This window comes from Typopeltis vanoorti, chromosome 5, assembly GCF_054136105.1.
Source record: "Typopeltis vanoorti isolate ZY-2024b chromosome 5, IOZ_Tvanoo_1.0, whole genome shotgun sequence".
Taxonomy (NCBI): domain Eukaryota; kingdom Metazoa; phylum Arthropoda; class Arachnida; order Uropygi; family Thelyphonidae; genus Typopeltis; species Typopeltis vanoorti.
Window position 1 is genome coordinate 110,138,006 of NC_143553.1, and position 16,139 is coordinate 110,154,144.

At 34.3% G+C, this 16,139-nt stretch overlaps 1 protein-coding gene across 3 annotated transcripts in view; it reads right to left on the bottom strand.

The window, feature by feature from the left end:
* Positions 1 to 16,139, bottom strand: part of LOC150106717 (protein diaphanous-like) — a 303,611-nt gene that overhangs the window by 68,493 nt on the left and 218,979 nt on the right. For all 3 annotated transcript variants that reach the window (XM_090393305.1, XM_090393307.1, XM_090393306.1), the window contains 2 exons: positions 15,390 to 15,476; positions 2,306 to 2,458 (listed from right to left, as the gene is read on the bottom strand). In XM_090393305.1, the coding sequence (XP_090249431.1) occupies positions 2,306 to 2,458; positions 15,390 to 15,476 (240 nt within the window). The remainder of the gene's footprint in view (positions 1 to 2,305; positions 2,459 to 15,389; positions 15,477 to 16,139) is intronic.

Here is a 16,139-nt window from a genome sequence, read left to right on the forward strand (position 1 = left end):
TGAGCAAGCGTGGCATCCATGTTGTGCAAAGCTTTTTCATTTGCAATTCTTCATGCAAAATATATCCTACACGTTATTTTGAAATGCCTATAGTCTCAGCAATTTTACACACTTTGACTTGCTGTTCATCCAATACCATAGCGTGCACTTGATCAATGATTTCTGGTGTTGTTACTTTTTGGAGGTCCTTCACATGGATCATCTTCAAAGCTTGTACAATCATGTTTAAACTCGGCAGATCATTTCTGAATTGTCAAAAACGAAGGAGAAGGGTGCCCATAAACTTTTATGAACTTTGAATGAATTGCTTTTGGCGTTAAACCTTCTTTTACAAAAAATTTTACAACTGCACGATACTTAATTTTATCCATTTCAAGGGATACAGACAACACTTTTGCTTCAGACAGCTGTATAAAACAAACTACTTGATACAATGACTAGCAATTTCACATGGATGCCTATGACAGATGTACCAAATTTAAAAAAAAAAAAAAAAAAAAAAAAATCTTGACAATAGTGTTGCCATCTATGATCAAGGTCGAGAACTTTTCGGACTACCCTCATACTCTAATCTCTCCTGTCATCTGCTTTTCTCTATTTTATTTGGTCAAGTAAATTTTTGTTCTCTGATCAATAGGCTGTTGGCCTGAATCTCACTGCAGCACATTGATCTTTGCAAACGTCATTAGGTTTTATATATACAGATTTCATATTGACCCTGCTCACAAGAGGCTGCTAAACCTATAAAATAACAGTACTCTGTGTGGGAGAATGGTTAAATAGTTAGAAGGATCTTGTTATTATGCTTTTCTAGAACAACTGGAGGTCACAGCACTTGTTCCATGAAAAAAAACAGAAGCAGATGTAATAGACGTCAGATCAGTGAAGGAGTAAGAAAACTAACCAAGCAGGCAATCATGATGTTATATGCTTAGAGGACAGAGAACTTTGAATATTCAAAGAACTCAAATATTCTAAGGAATTGTAAAAGTGAGGAGTAGTGTCTTGAGAAGAACATGACATGAAGTTTTTTGTAGGCTGAAGAGGCTATGAATCTGATGTGTATCAGGGAAGGCTAGAGGTGTAATTCAGCCCAAGAAGATATGATTTTATCTGGAGATGAATACTGTCAAAGATAAGGTAAAATAAGGTGAGCGCTTTCTTGCAAGAAAAGACAATCTATGTTTGATTCAATAAATGTACTGCTATCATTTATCTTCAATAAGATTTCCTGTATAAACATATGCTTACAGGTTTTACAGCAACAATTCACAGTTCACCATACATGGTCTTTTGTGTGCACATGTGCACATTGTATTGTAAATTTATGAATGACCCTGTGAATGAATTTATTGGATGGTTTATGTTGAAAAGCTTCCAATATTGCTTTCCTTTCTTCCCAATGAAAAGGTGGTTTCAACAACTGCTTACGTTATGACACTATGCTATACCGTTCAAATGGATCTTGTTCATATTCCTACCTGAATTTTATTTGCATAATAACAGGAAACTTGAATTCACTAAACCAAAAGCAACACTGCACAATTTTGACACTCAGCATGTATGAAAATCACTTGCTCTATGGACCACTAACATTTTCTGCATCTGTGAGTGAAAACTCTGCAATTCTATCAATAGTTATCCGATCTTCAAATAACCGAAACCCCAGTTAACCAATATTTGAATGGGTTAGCTTGAATGCCTGACAGAATTGCAGAGTTTTCACTCATATTATTGATAATTCTGCTAGGGATACTGCAATATTGTACATTATATGCACATATATTGCATATATACATACTTGTAGATGTACTCAGTGAATTAGCACTTTATATCACTCAAAAAAAAAAACAAAAAAAAAAAAGGAAACAGAAATTTTATAAGACATTTTTAAGTTGTGTTTTTTTACTTGATTATACTATAAATTAAAGATACCAAGAAATTATTAAACCAAGTATATAATTTCTTATTATCTTTAAGTTGTGTAATTGAATATGGAAGTTGCAACATCAAATGAGCAATGTAATGTTCATACTATTAACATTATAGTTGAGCAATGAAAATATTGGAAGTTATCAGAATTATATTAACTGCTTATTCTCTCTTATTTCAAATACAGTCAACTCTCACTAAGGAGTACTCATAAGGAAGGAAAAGTTTGTTATAGCAAGTAGTTTGCTATAGTGAATTTTCTTCAGAATAGCACTATACCCACAGAGTTTGTCAGAACTTTTCATTACTTTGTTATAGTGAGAGTCAACTGCATTCTTCTTTCTATTTATACAAAGTCTTGCAGGATACAAACCTTGGTCAGAAAGTTTATTTCAAATCCTATTGCTTGCTCATTGCGAGATCCAGCATTCATATAGTTACCAACAAGAAGAATTAGTTCCAGCATACGAGTAAACTTTTTGCAATTCTTTATTTCTTCACAAGCGGCTGTGGCTGCTACAATGTCCTGTTGATAAAAAAAAAAAATAATTATTGAAAATTGATTTTGTTATTCTAAATTTTAGAATAACAAAATCAACTTTGTTATTCTAAAATTTAGAATTATTATTCTCTGAGGAGATATTTTAAGACACACTATCTACTTTGATTATGCACAAAAGCAAGCAAATAATTCAAATTCTTATAACTACTGATTCTTCTGATTTGGTCTCTTTCCTTTGTTAATTTGTGTAATTAATGATTTTATGATGATGTTAGGAAGAGAAATTTCGATATGTTAAAAATTTGGCATGGTCTATTCCTATCTCCCAAAGTCATGTACTTTACAGAGTTAATCAATTCAATTTTAATCTCTTATCTTTAATGAATCATAGAATGGGAATAGTAATTGTTGTTAGTTTATTATAGTCTTAATTCAGTGAGCAGTGTTTGAGTGTGCTTATATACTGTACTTCTTTTTACATATGTTATTAGAGTGTAGTTAATGGTGTCAAAATGAACCAGACAACTGGCATGCAAGATGTCTTTGTTAGGAGAATTTAACATAATGGACTTTGTGAGATGGATGTTGTGTGCACAACCTATTCAGTAAAAAAAAGTGAGTCATTTGTGGGTGATAAGTGAAAATGGTGACAGAGTATATTGGAACTGTTATGTGGGTGAGCGTTAGATGCATGCATATCAAAAAGGGGAACAGCAGTTTGGTGTGTACAAATAAGAGGAAAAAGTAAGGAGAGTATTAATGAGTAAAAAAAGGCAGACTAAGGAGATGGTATTATATAACAATTCTATAATGTACTTGAGTGTGTTCACACTTTCCTAGTGTGCAAAGATTAAAAGATATTAGCAAAACATCAGATTTCAAAAATTAAAAGAGTCAATAATTTTGCTGGAGCAAATGATTTAAAGGTGAAAAAGTACGGAATATGAGAGAATATACAAGGTTACAGGAAGAAGCAAAAATTAAGTGAGCGAGATCGAAGTTTGTAAGTAAGTCCCCTGCCAAGGTATGATAGGAATGAATTGAGAAGAGAAAGCACTGATTGCAAATAAATCAATGCTGAGGGTTGTGTAGAAAGAATGATGTACAGTGTTTAGATGTTTATTGGGAATTTAATGGATGAAACAACTTTTATATGCCTGATAGAATGCACTTGAATGGATTTGGAATTAGGTGTCTGGAGAAAGTTTTGTACAGTAATTTTGCATATCCAGAGAATAAATGTGCAAAATTAGGGAAATTAGAGCTATTAGAGAGGATGTAGGTGGGCATGTGTGCAGGCTACCTTAGTGTGTGTGTGAGTGAGAGAGAGAAATAATAAAATGCTGAATAATGTTTCTCATGTTTCAAATCTAAATTTAAGCATTGGGAACAAGGATGACAAGTTTTTGGCATTATTAGCTTGAAATGGCCCAAAATTACAGGCATTGGTGAGACAGAGGAAGATATTGTCACAGGGGTAGAATGTATGAGATACTTATTTTCAGGGAAGATACAGAGGGAAGAACCAGTGGGAGGAACTAGAGAGAGTTGCAGTTCTGCTCTCATTTTGTTAATGGCAGCAGAACTACAACAAACAAAAGAAGAAATTCAGCAGGAAGGTGGAGATGAAAAGGCAGTACATTTGAAGCTATATCATGCAAGATAAAAGCCAATATGATAAAAATATACAGTTAGCTGCTGCTAGAAGTCAGGGGAAACAAAAAGTAATATGGATGGACAGTGCATCATCAAATTAGCTTAATGACCATAAGGTGAATAATAATAATTATGGGAACTAACTATGGAAACAATACTGGAAAGAGTACACAAGGGGGAAATACTGGAAAGAGTAAACAGCTGCTTTTGAGATGTGGTGTTACAGAAGGCTGCTGAGGATATCATATACTGAAAGGTGGACAAATGAATGCGTACTAGAAAGGATCAGTATAACTTTAAGGCTCCTTAAGGATACTGGAAGAAGAAAGTTAAAATACTTTGGACATATTGAAAGGATGGGAGAGAACTTCTCAAAACAGTAATGGCAAATGGTGAGACAGAGGAAGTCTCCAGTAAAGTCCCTGGAAAAAGAGGAAGAGGTAGACCATCAGTGAGATAGATTGGTGGTGGTGGTGTATCTGAAGTGACTGATCTTCAGAGAGTTGAAGGCTCCAGAAAAGCATACAATAGGACCCACATGCTGAGGACTGATGTGGCATATCACCGATCATCTGAGTGACCATACAGCATCTGCTGATGTCCAGTGAACAGATAGATGGATGAATTCAGCTACAGGACTGGATTAGATATCAGTCAGTGTGTTATTCAAAATGTGCAAGAAAAATGACAGTGTTCCTAACCATATCATTTAAATTTCACTAGTAGAGTGCTATGGGGGAGTAGCAAGTGGAGACACAATAGAGTCAATATCTCAGGAAAATGGGTGAATAGGAACATATACATGATATTTGTATGGAGGAAAATGGTATGGCTTTGCAAAACAGGGGATCTTGTCTTAGTTATTATCATGCTATTGCAGAAATTGTGAAAATTACTAAAACAAGATCTCCCCTTTGCAAAGTGATACATGACATGACAGCCGAGTTGAACAGGGGAAATTGGTGGGCTTTGCAAAAGCATAGGCTGTCGCAAAATCCACAAAGTTTTTAATGTATGCCAAAAGAATCAAAGATATTTTTAGAGAAAGTTCATTAAATGCATAGGGAGAGGGGAATTTTTCATGATACTTATGAGAACTGGTTGGACAGTCTGAACTTACTGAATTTAGCTAACAGCAGAAGAAGGAGAGGTTTAAGCTAGTAATAATGTCAACTTAATTATTTAGTACTATAACAGAATCACCTCTAAAGAGTACACATCAGGAAATGAGAATGATGAAATAGACAGAAATCGAAATTTATAAGTTAGTTGCAAGTAACTGGTATTTCAGCAATAATTATGATATAAGGTTTAACAAATTAACATGACAACAAAGGAATAGAGGGAATAATAAATTTAAATAGCAAAATATTTCAACCCAAACTTACAGGTCATCATCAGTGGCATCAGGCAACCCCAATACAAAGTAGAGCATGAATAATGGATTATTTAAGTTAGTAAGAACCACGTGATGTTATAAACAGAATAACCCAAATCGATAACAGTGCAAACTTGCATTATTAATGATGCTCGATAAGAATTAGACTCACCCACATCTTTGATAGGGGAGATAATTATTCAGATTCAGAGCAGACCAGAGGAGCAAGGCTTTGGCACTTTCTTTAAACAAACATTAGAACTTATTATGGCAGTGATGGAGTAATCATGTTTGATATGGGATTAATACCAACCATATTGTAGTTGGTATCAATCCCATAATGTGCTAGGCCAGATTGAAGATTTTTATTTTTTATTGGAAATGAAAGACAGAAATGTATGGGATAGAACCCTTCATATTGTTTTGTTGTTATTGTTCAAACTAGGTTAGGAATCAAATATATGTTGTATAGTCCATTCTGAGAAGACATTTAGATGGATATAACGCTTATATTCAGAAGTTCCTGCTCTAGCTTGTGGTTTAGACCATATCACATGAGAACGATGTCACAGTTTTCATTATGCCAGTCTTTTGAGAAGGTTGGTGAGAGGATTGCAGCTGAATCTGCATCCAGTAAAGGTAGGCTTTTAATAAATGGAAGTAATTAGTTCACTTGAAGAGGAGCGGAGAGTAAGATGTGATCTTCAGGAAAGCTAGCAGTTAGTTTAGTTTTCTGAATTCACTAGTGGTAGGGACTGTGGTCAAGTTCCTGATAAGTGGATCTGTCACACTGCAAGAGATATTTTCTTTTTATATTCTGTGGAGGCCATAATAACAGTAGCTTTACCTTTGTCTGCTTTTGTAATAATGAGATGACTGTTACTTAGTGATTGTAAAGCTTTCATTTTTGTTAAAGAAATGTTTGGAGGAGGAAGTTTGGCTTTCAGTAATACAGAGGGGACTACCAGACAGTTTGTTGGTGTCCTCACTGGAAAGAGGATATGTTATGCTCAGTGTTATGGTGGAAATCTAAGTATGGTATTTTCTTTGGAACTATAGAAATATCATGCCTTTTGATGGAAGATGAATTTCATTTTCAGTTAAAGACCATCCTGAGATGTTTACTATCCAATTTATCTAGTATAGTATAGTAGGAGGCTAACTTTGCTTAGCAACAAGAATGTTGAATTTGCAATTTAAACATTACTTGCATTTGTTATATATGAACAGCAGAGAATATTTAGCTATAGTTAAGACTACATTTGTTAGTGAAGGATCTACAACTGAGGTAACATTATCCTGAAGATCAGAGATCAATAAATGTTATTTTCAAGATCACACTTTGTAGCCTGAAGCTGATTTGAACAAGCAGCAGAATGGTATTTAGATATATATGAAAGGAAGAAATATATGTGCTGGGAGGTCGGATGGTTTCTTTTAGCTTTGCAAAGTTAACAATAATCTTGAGGCCACAGCATTTTTGGAGAAAATGCTGTGGCCTCAAGATTATTATTAACTGCTGTGGCCTCAAGATACAAAGCAATACAAGCTATGTCTTACAAAGCTTGTATTGCTTTGTAAGACATAATTTACTGAGTTTATTAGTCTTTCTTTCTTCCTTCTGAAGGAACAGTAACTGGTGTTTCAGTGATACTTGTGCCATAAAGTTAGCAAAATGGCACAAGGAAAAGAGTGAACAATAAATTTTAATAGCCAGATATTTCAATCCAAAAATTACAGATAATCATCAAGCAGTTTGAATACAAAGTAAAGCAGGAATAATATATTGTTTAAATTAGTAAGAGACATGTGATGTTATACACAGAACAACAAAAATGGATAACATAGCAACATTAAATTTATTATTCTCGTATCATTGTATTATAGTGTTAACTTGTTAACCCTTATGGCACAAGAATCGCTGAAACACCAGTCACTGTTCTTTCATGGAGAAGTTACTAAAAAAGACCAGTAAACTTGGTAAATTATCTCTAACAAGGTAAGCTACAAGTTAGGATTACTTTTCTTGAAAAATGTTGTGACTTCAAGATTATTCTTAACTTGGCAAAGCTTAAAGAACTATCAAAGCTCTCAGTGCACATCATATCTATATATAATATGAAACTGCTCTTATCAATTTAAATAATCCATTGATTGCACTTTACTTTTCATTCAGACTGCCTGATGCAGGTGATGAGACCTGTAATTTTGAAATATCCAGGTTCAAATATTTGGCTATTAAACTCATTATTCACTCTTTTCCTAGTGTTTATCATGTTAATTTGTTAAAAGTTAGTTAAGTATTTTAGGTGGTAGAATGAATTTCATAGCCAGGTATATAATCACCGTCCTAATGTCTGGAGATCAAAAGTGGCTTGCAAAAGCTCCATGATTGGTCTCTAGAACAGAGTTTCCAAAGTATCTAGTCCTCAGCTTACCCAGTACTAATACTATATATACTATAAAGGCTTACAGATTTTGTTTTGTGGACAGGATTCAATAAAATATATAAATAAGCTATGTGTTGTACTTGGCTGAACCAGACTCCACTGGAGAGCATTATAAAGATCGTGAAAAAGAGAATTACAACAAATAGAAAAAAGTTCATGTTTTGCTGTTAGGATTGAAAATATGTGGAATAGCCTGGGTTAAAGTGGTTATTTTTTGTAACTAATGGAGTTGCTTAAGGGTTAGAGCCCAATAACTAGAAGACAGCTCTACATAGGCAGTAAGGCATGAAGAAAACTGACCAGGGCTTTGGATCCAATGCCTGATCTTCCTCACCTTACCAGGATGCACCCTATTGTAGAATAAGCTGGCAACTGGAGAGTTAGCAAACCAAATATTCTGTATTGGTTAGGTTACTGAAAAACCTTGTTTAACTGGCTAATGGCCCAGCTATCACCCAGTTAAACAAAGCCACCCCTGTTTTTTCAGGAACTAGGTAAACAGTGAAAAGCCAACTACTGGAAAAACCTAAAATGCAATGAAACTGATGATGAAAAGGAGTTAGAGGAAGAAGAGGAATTACACATGTTAACATAACTGGTATTATCAAGACAAAAAAAGGCATCACATATATTTAGATAAGAGTGATCAGAGAATGGAAGAAGAAGTGGCTATAGCATTCAATGCAAAACAGAAAGATAAATTTCTTGCATGTGAATCAGTTTTAAATATAGAGCATAATTTGAGCATGTTTCAAATAGACAATAAGATTTATTTGTGTTGATAGAAGGTTCCAGTGGGAAAGTAGTAGTAGAGGAATTTTTCAAGATTAATAAATAACTTAAGGAATTCACAACATACACTAGAATATAAATTAAATTAAACTTTAATATATATTTCCAATATTTTGCAAATGTCATGTTGCCATCTTCAAAGGAACTTATGATCAAGACACGTGCACGCAGGCACTACACACAATAAATGAGGACGAAGCGAGTATACCAGATCCCTTGCAGCTGTAAGCTGTCCTACTTCGGCCAAACAGGTAGGACAGCGAATATCAGAATTTCAGAACACAAGGACTACATCTGGTTTCACCAGTACAGCCACTCTGGTCTTGCAGACCATGCTCTGGATACACGGCACAGAATACGGTGGAAGAAAGCCACAGTAATAGACCGTAGCAAGTTCAAATTTGAAAGACTATTCATGGAATCAGCCTCAGCCCTAAGGAACATGCCAAACCTCAACAAATTTGGTTGCATGGAACTACCCCAAATTTGGGAGGCGTACATCAGGAGACCTTCAGCCCAATGGCCAAGAATAACTACATAGCCCGCTAGGGGGCACCATCAGGACTTTTAGGAGAAACAATAGCTTCCTCGCTTCGTCCTCATTTACTGTATGTAGTGCCTGCGTGCACATGTCTTTATCGTAAGTTCCTTTGAAGATGGCAACGTGACGTTGCCGAAATATTGGAAATATATATTAAGTTCATGTTGTGAATTCCTTAAGTTATTTATTAATCATGTATAACCAACGTATAAACCTTTCTACGAGAAGGAATTTTTCAAGATATCAGAGAGGGCAGCTGACATAAATGAAAAGCTGGTTCATGTTGGAAACCTAAACAGCAAAGTAGGAAACATATCCCAGAAAGAAATTTTCTAGGGAAATTTGGAGAAAACAACACTAATTATCTAGCTAAGGAACAACGGTAATTATCTGCATTTCTGTTCAGGACATGGACTAGCTATCACTAACATTATACTCAAACATAAAGATATACACAAATTCACATATAGAGAACATGCATGAAATAAGTTTTGATTATGTGTTACTATTGATGTTGTCAGACTGGTATGAGAGCATACAGGGAATTTGAAATAGGAAGTGGTCATTTCAGCTAGATAAAAATAAGTATCAGAGAAAAGAAAAATATGTTTCAAAGTTTTCAGAGATGAAAATCAGATGCAAGTATATAAATGTTATTTTAGAAACCAAATCGAAAAATTTGAAGAAAACATTGACTGAATTAAATAGATAAATACTTTATTTTATATTGTCTCACACATGAGAGATTGCAGAACTATTGCAAATTAGTGCCATGTGTGAGCAGAGGTCAGAAGAAAAGTAATCTGTTCTTTTTTATTCTTTCTTTTATAATTCTTTTTTTCTGAAGAGCTCACAAGGAGGAGGATAATCCAGAGAACAGACATAGATGGAATGAAAGATGAGTGGCAGCAGCATATTCAGTGAGTTAGCAGTTGAACTGGAAATGGATGTTGGAAAGCTGTTGCTCATGTTATTTTAGATTTAGCAGAAATGGGAGGGCACAGTGGAGTTCTACTGAACAATGCTCATGGAAATATCTGAAGAAAAATACAATGTAGAATCTGACTGTGAAACAGTAGCAGGAAAGATTCTTCGAGAGAGAGAGAATTGATCAAACTTAGCCGAACTACAGTCCTCTGAACTTTTTAGAGGGTTTCTTTTACCTAGAAAGATTTAAAGAAGACCATTAAGAGATGCTCTAGGTGCATCAGCCTCTAGGTGCCTCGTGTTTATCAAATATTTGATAAACACGAGGCAAGGATAGAGGTGATAATGTATCTTTGATAGGTGGTAAGAAAGATGAAAACTGGGCCGGTTTGAAGGCGGTGCACAAATTATATCTGTGAAGGATCCTTGCTTCAGATGTTCCTTTAAGGTAGGGTATGCTGATCCTTTTAACATCAGATTGCAATTTGGAAGAGGAATTATCAAATATTTGATAATCCCTCTTCCTTTTCTGTATCAAGGTCTCATTGTATCCATTAAGTAACAGAGGAAGTTTTATTTTATTTAATTCTTCTAATAGTAGAGACTGAGAAGAACAAATCACGAGTGCTCGGTATAGAAGGCTTTGACAATACTTATTTTTTGGTGAAGGATGACGATGTGAAGATGAGTGGATATATCTGCTTGTAAAGGTTGGCTTCCTATAAACAGAAAATTCAATATTACCATCAGAGTTGTGATGCATTAAAGTATCCAAAAAGGGGAGATTGTTGTTAGATTCATGTTCAATAGTGAACTTAATGCAAGTATATAAGGATTTAATTTTATCCAGAAATTAAAGTAGTTCTGATTCAGAGTTGGACTACATTGTGAAGATGTCATCCACAAAATGTAGCCAAATGCGAGGTTAAGGAGAAATGGTGTTAGAAATCTGATCCTCTAAATACTCCATAAAATCATCAGACAAAGTAAGTGATATAGGACTACCCATCACAGTACCTTTGTCTGCTGAAATAATTTAGTTCAACTGATTGAAGCTCATGACACACTGAGCAAAATATAGAGAAATAATAAATTATATTTAGTTTTCTTTTACATGTGTGAAGCTGTTATTCGAAAATTATATAATGAAAAAGGAAAACTTGGTCCATGTTGGAGATTTAAAGAGCAGAATAGGAAATGATTACTGGACATATAGATACGCTAACCACTTGGCCAACCAGGCCAGCGATTATGCCATGTAAAATAGCCTGCAATGATTGGGAATTTAAACAGATTAGTGTCTTCTGGGAAATCAGATTCTAAAAAGATTCTGTTTCCAAGCTGGTTTCAAGGAAGCATATAGATTGAATTTATGAAGAATCCATTTGTTCCGAGGTTCCTTTAAGGTGTTCAAATTCTTTTCGCAATGGATTGCAGTTTAGTAGAGCAGGATGATAATTGTCAATAATTTTTTGAATGGTAGTTTTGTTGTAGAGCCTCCATAGCTCAGTCAGTTAAGACGAGACATTTCGTTGGAAAGACTCAGGTTCGAATCATCTATGATGTGAGGAACCTTTATCAGGTGTTTTCAATCACATGGTGAGTAGCCAGTCTCATACAGTGGTGGAGGGTTATTCATCCCTCAAAACAGGCAAACTAGCCAGAAGAACATACACAATATACAGACATAGGACACACTGGGAAAAAGAATTATTCAACCTATTCTGTCAGATTTGATTTCTAATACCTGCACAGTGAAATGTGGGTCTATGTTTAAGCATAAATCAGGGAATTTGTTGTACCTATTACACATCAGATTGCTTTTAATTTTATTCAGTTCATCTAACAAAAGGGAATCAGAAGAGAAGATCGTATGATTTCTATGCACAGTAGTATCTCACAATTCTACATTGTCTAATAATTTATTGATCGGCAGGATCCAACAAGAAAGTCAAATCAATAAATTAAATTAGACAATGACACTACTGTTGAGAAGTTATAAATTCATCACGTCACTATGGTCTTCCTAAAATACATAAGGGTGGCAAATCCAATGCACCCAATAGTGGACTGTATTACCTCTCCCACTTACTACCTTGCAAAACACCTCAACTTTGGAATATGAGGGTTATTTGAAAAGTTTGGTAAACTTCCAATGGATGGCGACACAATTTGTTCATTCATACCAGTGTCGGCATGCATCATCTTTTTCATGACCCCTGGCAAAATTTTAGCCACGTGCGATGCATAGTTCTCGTTTGGCAAACATTTAAAATCACCGTGTTCGCATTTTTCATAAAAATGGAGAAAAATGAGTTTTGTACAGTGATAAAACACTTTTATTTGAGGAAGTGGACATCCGTGCAGATCAAAGCCGAGTTACATGCAGTTCATGGGGACTCTGCACGAGCATTAACATTAAAGACTATTTATTTTTGGATGAATGAGTTTAAACGTGGTTGTAAGTCCATCGAAGATGAAGCACACTCCGGACGCCCATCTGAGGTCATTACGAAGGAAATGATTGACAAAATCCATGGTATCGTTATGGAAGATCACCAAATGAAAGTGCGCGAGATTTAAAATCACTTACATTGATTTTGAGATGCCTACAATCTCGCCTGAGATTGTAGGCATCTCAAAGCAATCACAACTGAATGTGTGTATAATATCCTGCGCGAAAAATTGCACATGAAAAATCTGAGTGCACAATGGGTACCATGATTGTTCACTGTCGATCAAAAACGAATGCGAAAATATATTACAACGCAATATTTAATTGCAATTTGCATTATTTTTTGCATTAATTCATGACTGTAGGCAAAACTTGAATGCACCACTACACACCTGAGTCCAAGCAGCAGTCAAAACAGTGGACAATGCCTGATGAAAGAGCACTGAAAAAACTGAAGATCGTTTTGTCAGCTGGGTGATTTTTTCCAAAAAAAATGTGTTTGACTTATTTTTTACCAAACTTTTCAAACAACCATCGTACACTGGCTACACTAGTTCTCATGCTAAAAACAGTCTTAACTTTAAAGAGAAAATAAAACATTTCTATCTATGTAATAATGAGATTATGGTTTCTTTTGATGTAGTCATCTTATTTACCAGCATACCATTACAAGAGACTCTTCAAGTTTTTAGAATCTGATTTCCTAGAAGACACTGTTAATTTATTTAAATTTCCCATCAATGCAGGCTATTTTACATGGCATAATAAGTTGTTCAAACAAATCAAAGGAACAGCAATGGGTAGTCCTATCTCAGCAGCCTTTAGCTGATTATTTTATGGAGCATCCAGAAAAACAACTCTTTGATACTATATTTCCTCAGCCTCGTATGTGGTTACATTTTGTTGATATATCTGCAGTCTGGTCCCAGTCTAATTTAGAATTACTTCAGTTTCTAGAGAAACTAAACTCCTTTTACTCCCATATCAAGTTCACTATTGAACATGAAGTCTACTTTTTTTTTTGGATATCTTAATAATTTGTAACCCCAAAGGTCATGTTGAAGTTTTAGTTTATTGGAAGCCAACTTTACTGGTAATTACATTCACTTGTACTCTCACCAGCATTTTGTACAGAGGATGGGTATTATTAAGTGTCTTGTGTATAGTGCTCATATGATCTGCTATTCTGATTCTCTTTTGATAGATGAACTGAATAAAATTAAAAGCATTCTGATGCATAATGGATACAACAAAACTTCCTGATTTATGCTTATGTGTGCATAATGGATACAACAAAACTTCCTGATTTATGCTTATGTGTAGGCCCACATTTCACCGTGCAGGTATTCAAAACCAAATCTGATGGAAGAGGTTGGTTAATTCTTATTCCCCAAGTGTCTATATATTGGGAATGTTCTTCCAGCCAGTTTACCTGTTTTCAAGAATGAAAAACCTCCTTCCACTTCTGTATGAGACCAGCTAACTTACCATTTGATTGTAAACACCTAATAAAGACTCCCCGAGTTCAAACCTCAGATGAGATTCGAACTCGGATCTTTCCAATCAAAGATCTCATCTAAACCAACTAAGCTATGGAGACTCTACAACAAAACTATCATTTGAAAAATTATAGTTATCATTCCTTCTAACAGACTACAATCCAATGTAAAAAGAATTTCAATACCCTGCCTAAAAGGAACCTTGGAACAAACAGCCCAGATTCTTCATAAATTCTATCTATATGCTTCCTTCAAACCAAAGGGAACTTTCTTCCTTCCTATCATCTACAAAGGACACATTACCACCTCTTTCCTTACCAGGTATTTATAAAGTAACCTGCTCATCTCATCTTTGCTATTTTGGACAGACTGGCCATTCTTCCTTGATTATAATCTAACTAATCCAACAGGACTGTGTTACATTTTTGGAATCTGACAAGTTTGGCCTAGCTTCTTGCACTGTTGATACTAGGTACAGAGTTCTTTGGAACCAGACAAAACTACTTAATTCCAGCAAGTACAAATTTGATAGTCTTTTCCTTGAGATGTGAAACACTATGAAATCATCCAAACCTCAATCGCTCATAAGTTTTTAATTAATAATTATTTTGAATTTTTTTTTTTTATCTATGCAACTTTTTAATTGTTCCTCTGAAATCTAATAGCATAATCATATGCTTAATTTGCGACCAAGACAAGAGCTAATATAGCATGATTTATGACTCATTATTGTGATTCATGTTTGGAATCTAGTCCCCAATGATGTCCAGGTAACATTAGATGAAATATATTGGAGTTTTTGAATAAAATTTTATATATTTTATATATTTCTATATATATATTTTTTCTTATATGTTTTAAATTTTATATATTTTTAAATACATCTAGTACACAAGTTCCATCAAAACTAATTTCTTTGACTGTTACATGCATTTATGCACATTTCCTATAACAAGCAATGCAGTTCTTCAATCTAAATCAAATAAACATCATATGTGACTTACAATGACAGTTAATAACACTTAAGATAGGCATTATAGAATCTAAACAAGGAATATTACATTATGCTAAAACAGGAAAAAAATCAGTTAAATTCTACAGTAATTTTACACTCATATAAAAAAATACTGTGAAAACACACCCACAACTCAACTGAAATCAAATCATAAGAATCATTTTAAAAGTACAAAATTTTTTACAAAAAAAAAATTACAATACTTTACACAATCATGTCAAATTGTTTAAAATAATACTCACAGGCTTTATATCTTGAACCATTTCGGAAAATTTCATTTTAAAACCTATTGACTTTAACCGGGGTACCAATCTCTTTATGCTCCCAACCTAGAGGTAAGTAACAGAAGACTAATTAATTATTATAAATCAAATGATATCTCACAAAATTATTTTACCAAACCACAATGATGTCCTTTGGTTGGAAAGACTTGGATTTGAATCCTGTCTAGGACACAGAATTTTCATCAGGGCTTTTAAAGTAAAAGTGAGTTAGGTTATCTCGTATAGAAGTGGTAGGATTTTCATCCCACATAAAAAGGCAAATAAGCAAAAAGAATGTACACAATTTAGACATAGCAAACAAATGCAGATAGGATTAACTACTACCTTGTCAAAAGTAATCAGATTTCTAAGAAGACAAGTTATTTGGCAATAACAGGTGAATGAGTCTATTATAAAGATGGAGCAAATTAAAGTAATATATAAACACAGGCAAATCTGTCAAAGAATACCTGCAATTTTTGGTGGATGGTGTGTGTATGTGTGGAGTAGAGTGCCTTCCTGCAATGAGTCCTTGGAGGTGTGATAATAGTAGTGGTGTAAAATTTTATAAAAATTTTTGACAACAATTTTACAGAGGTCACAAATCATGTGTGAAAGGAACAAAATTGTACATTACTGTATATTAATGGTGAAATACTGATTATGAACTTGTATAAGTAACTGACAAAAAGAATGATAGAATTATTCATAAATTATAAAATATTGTAA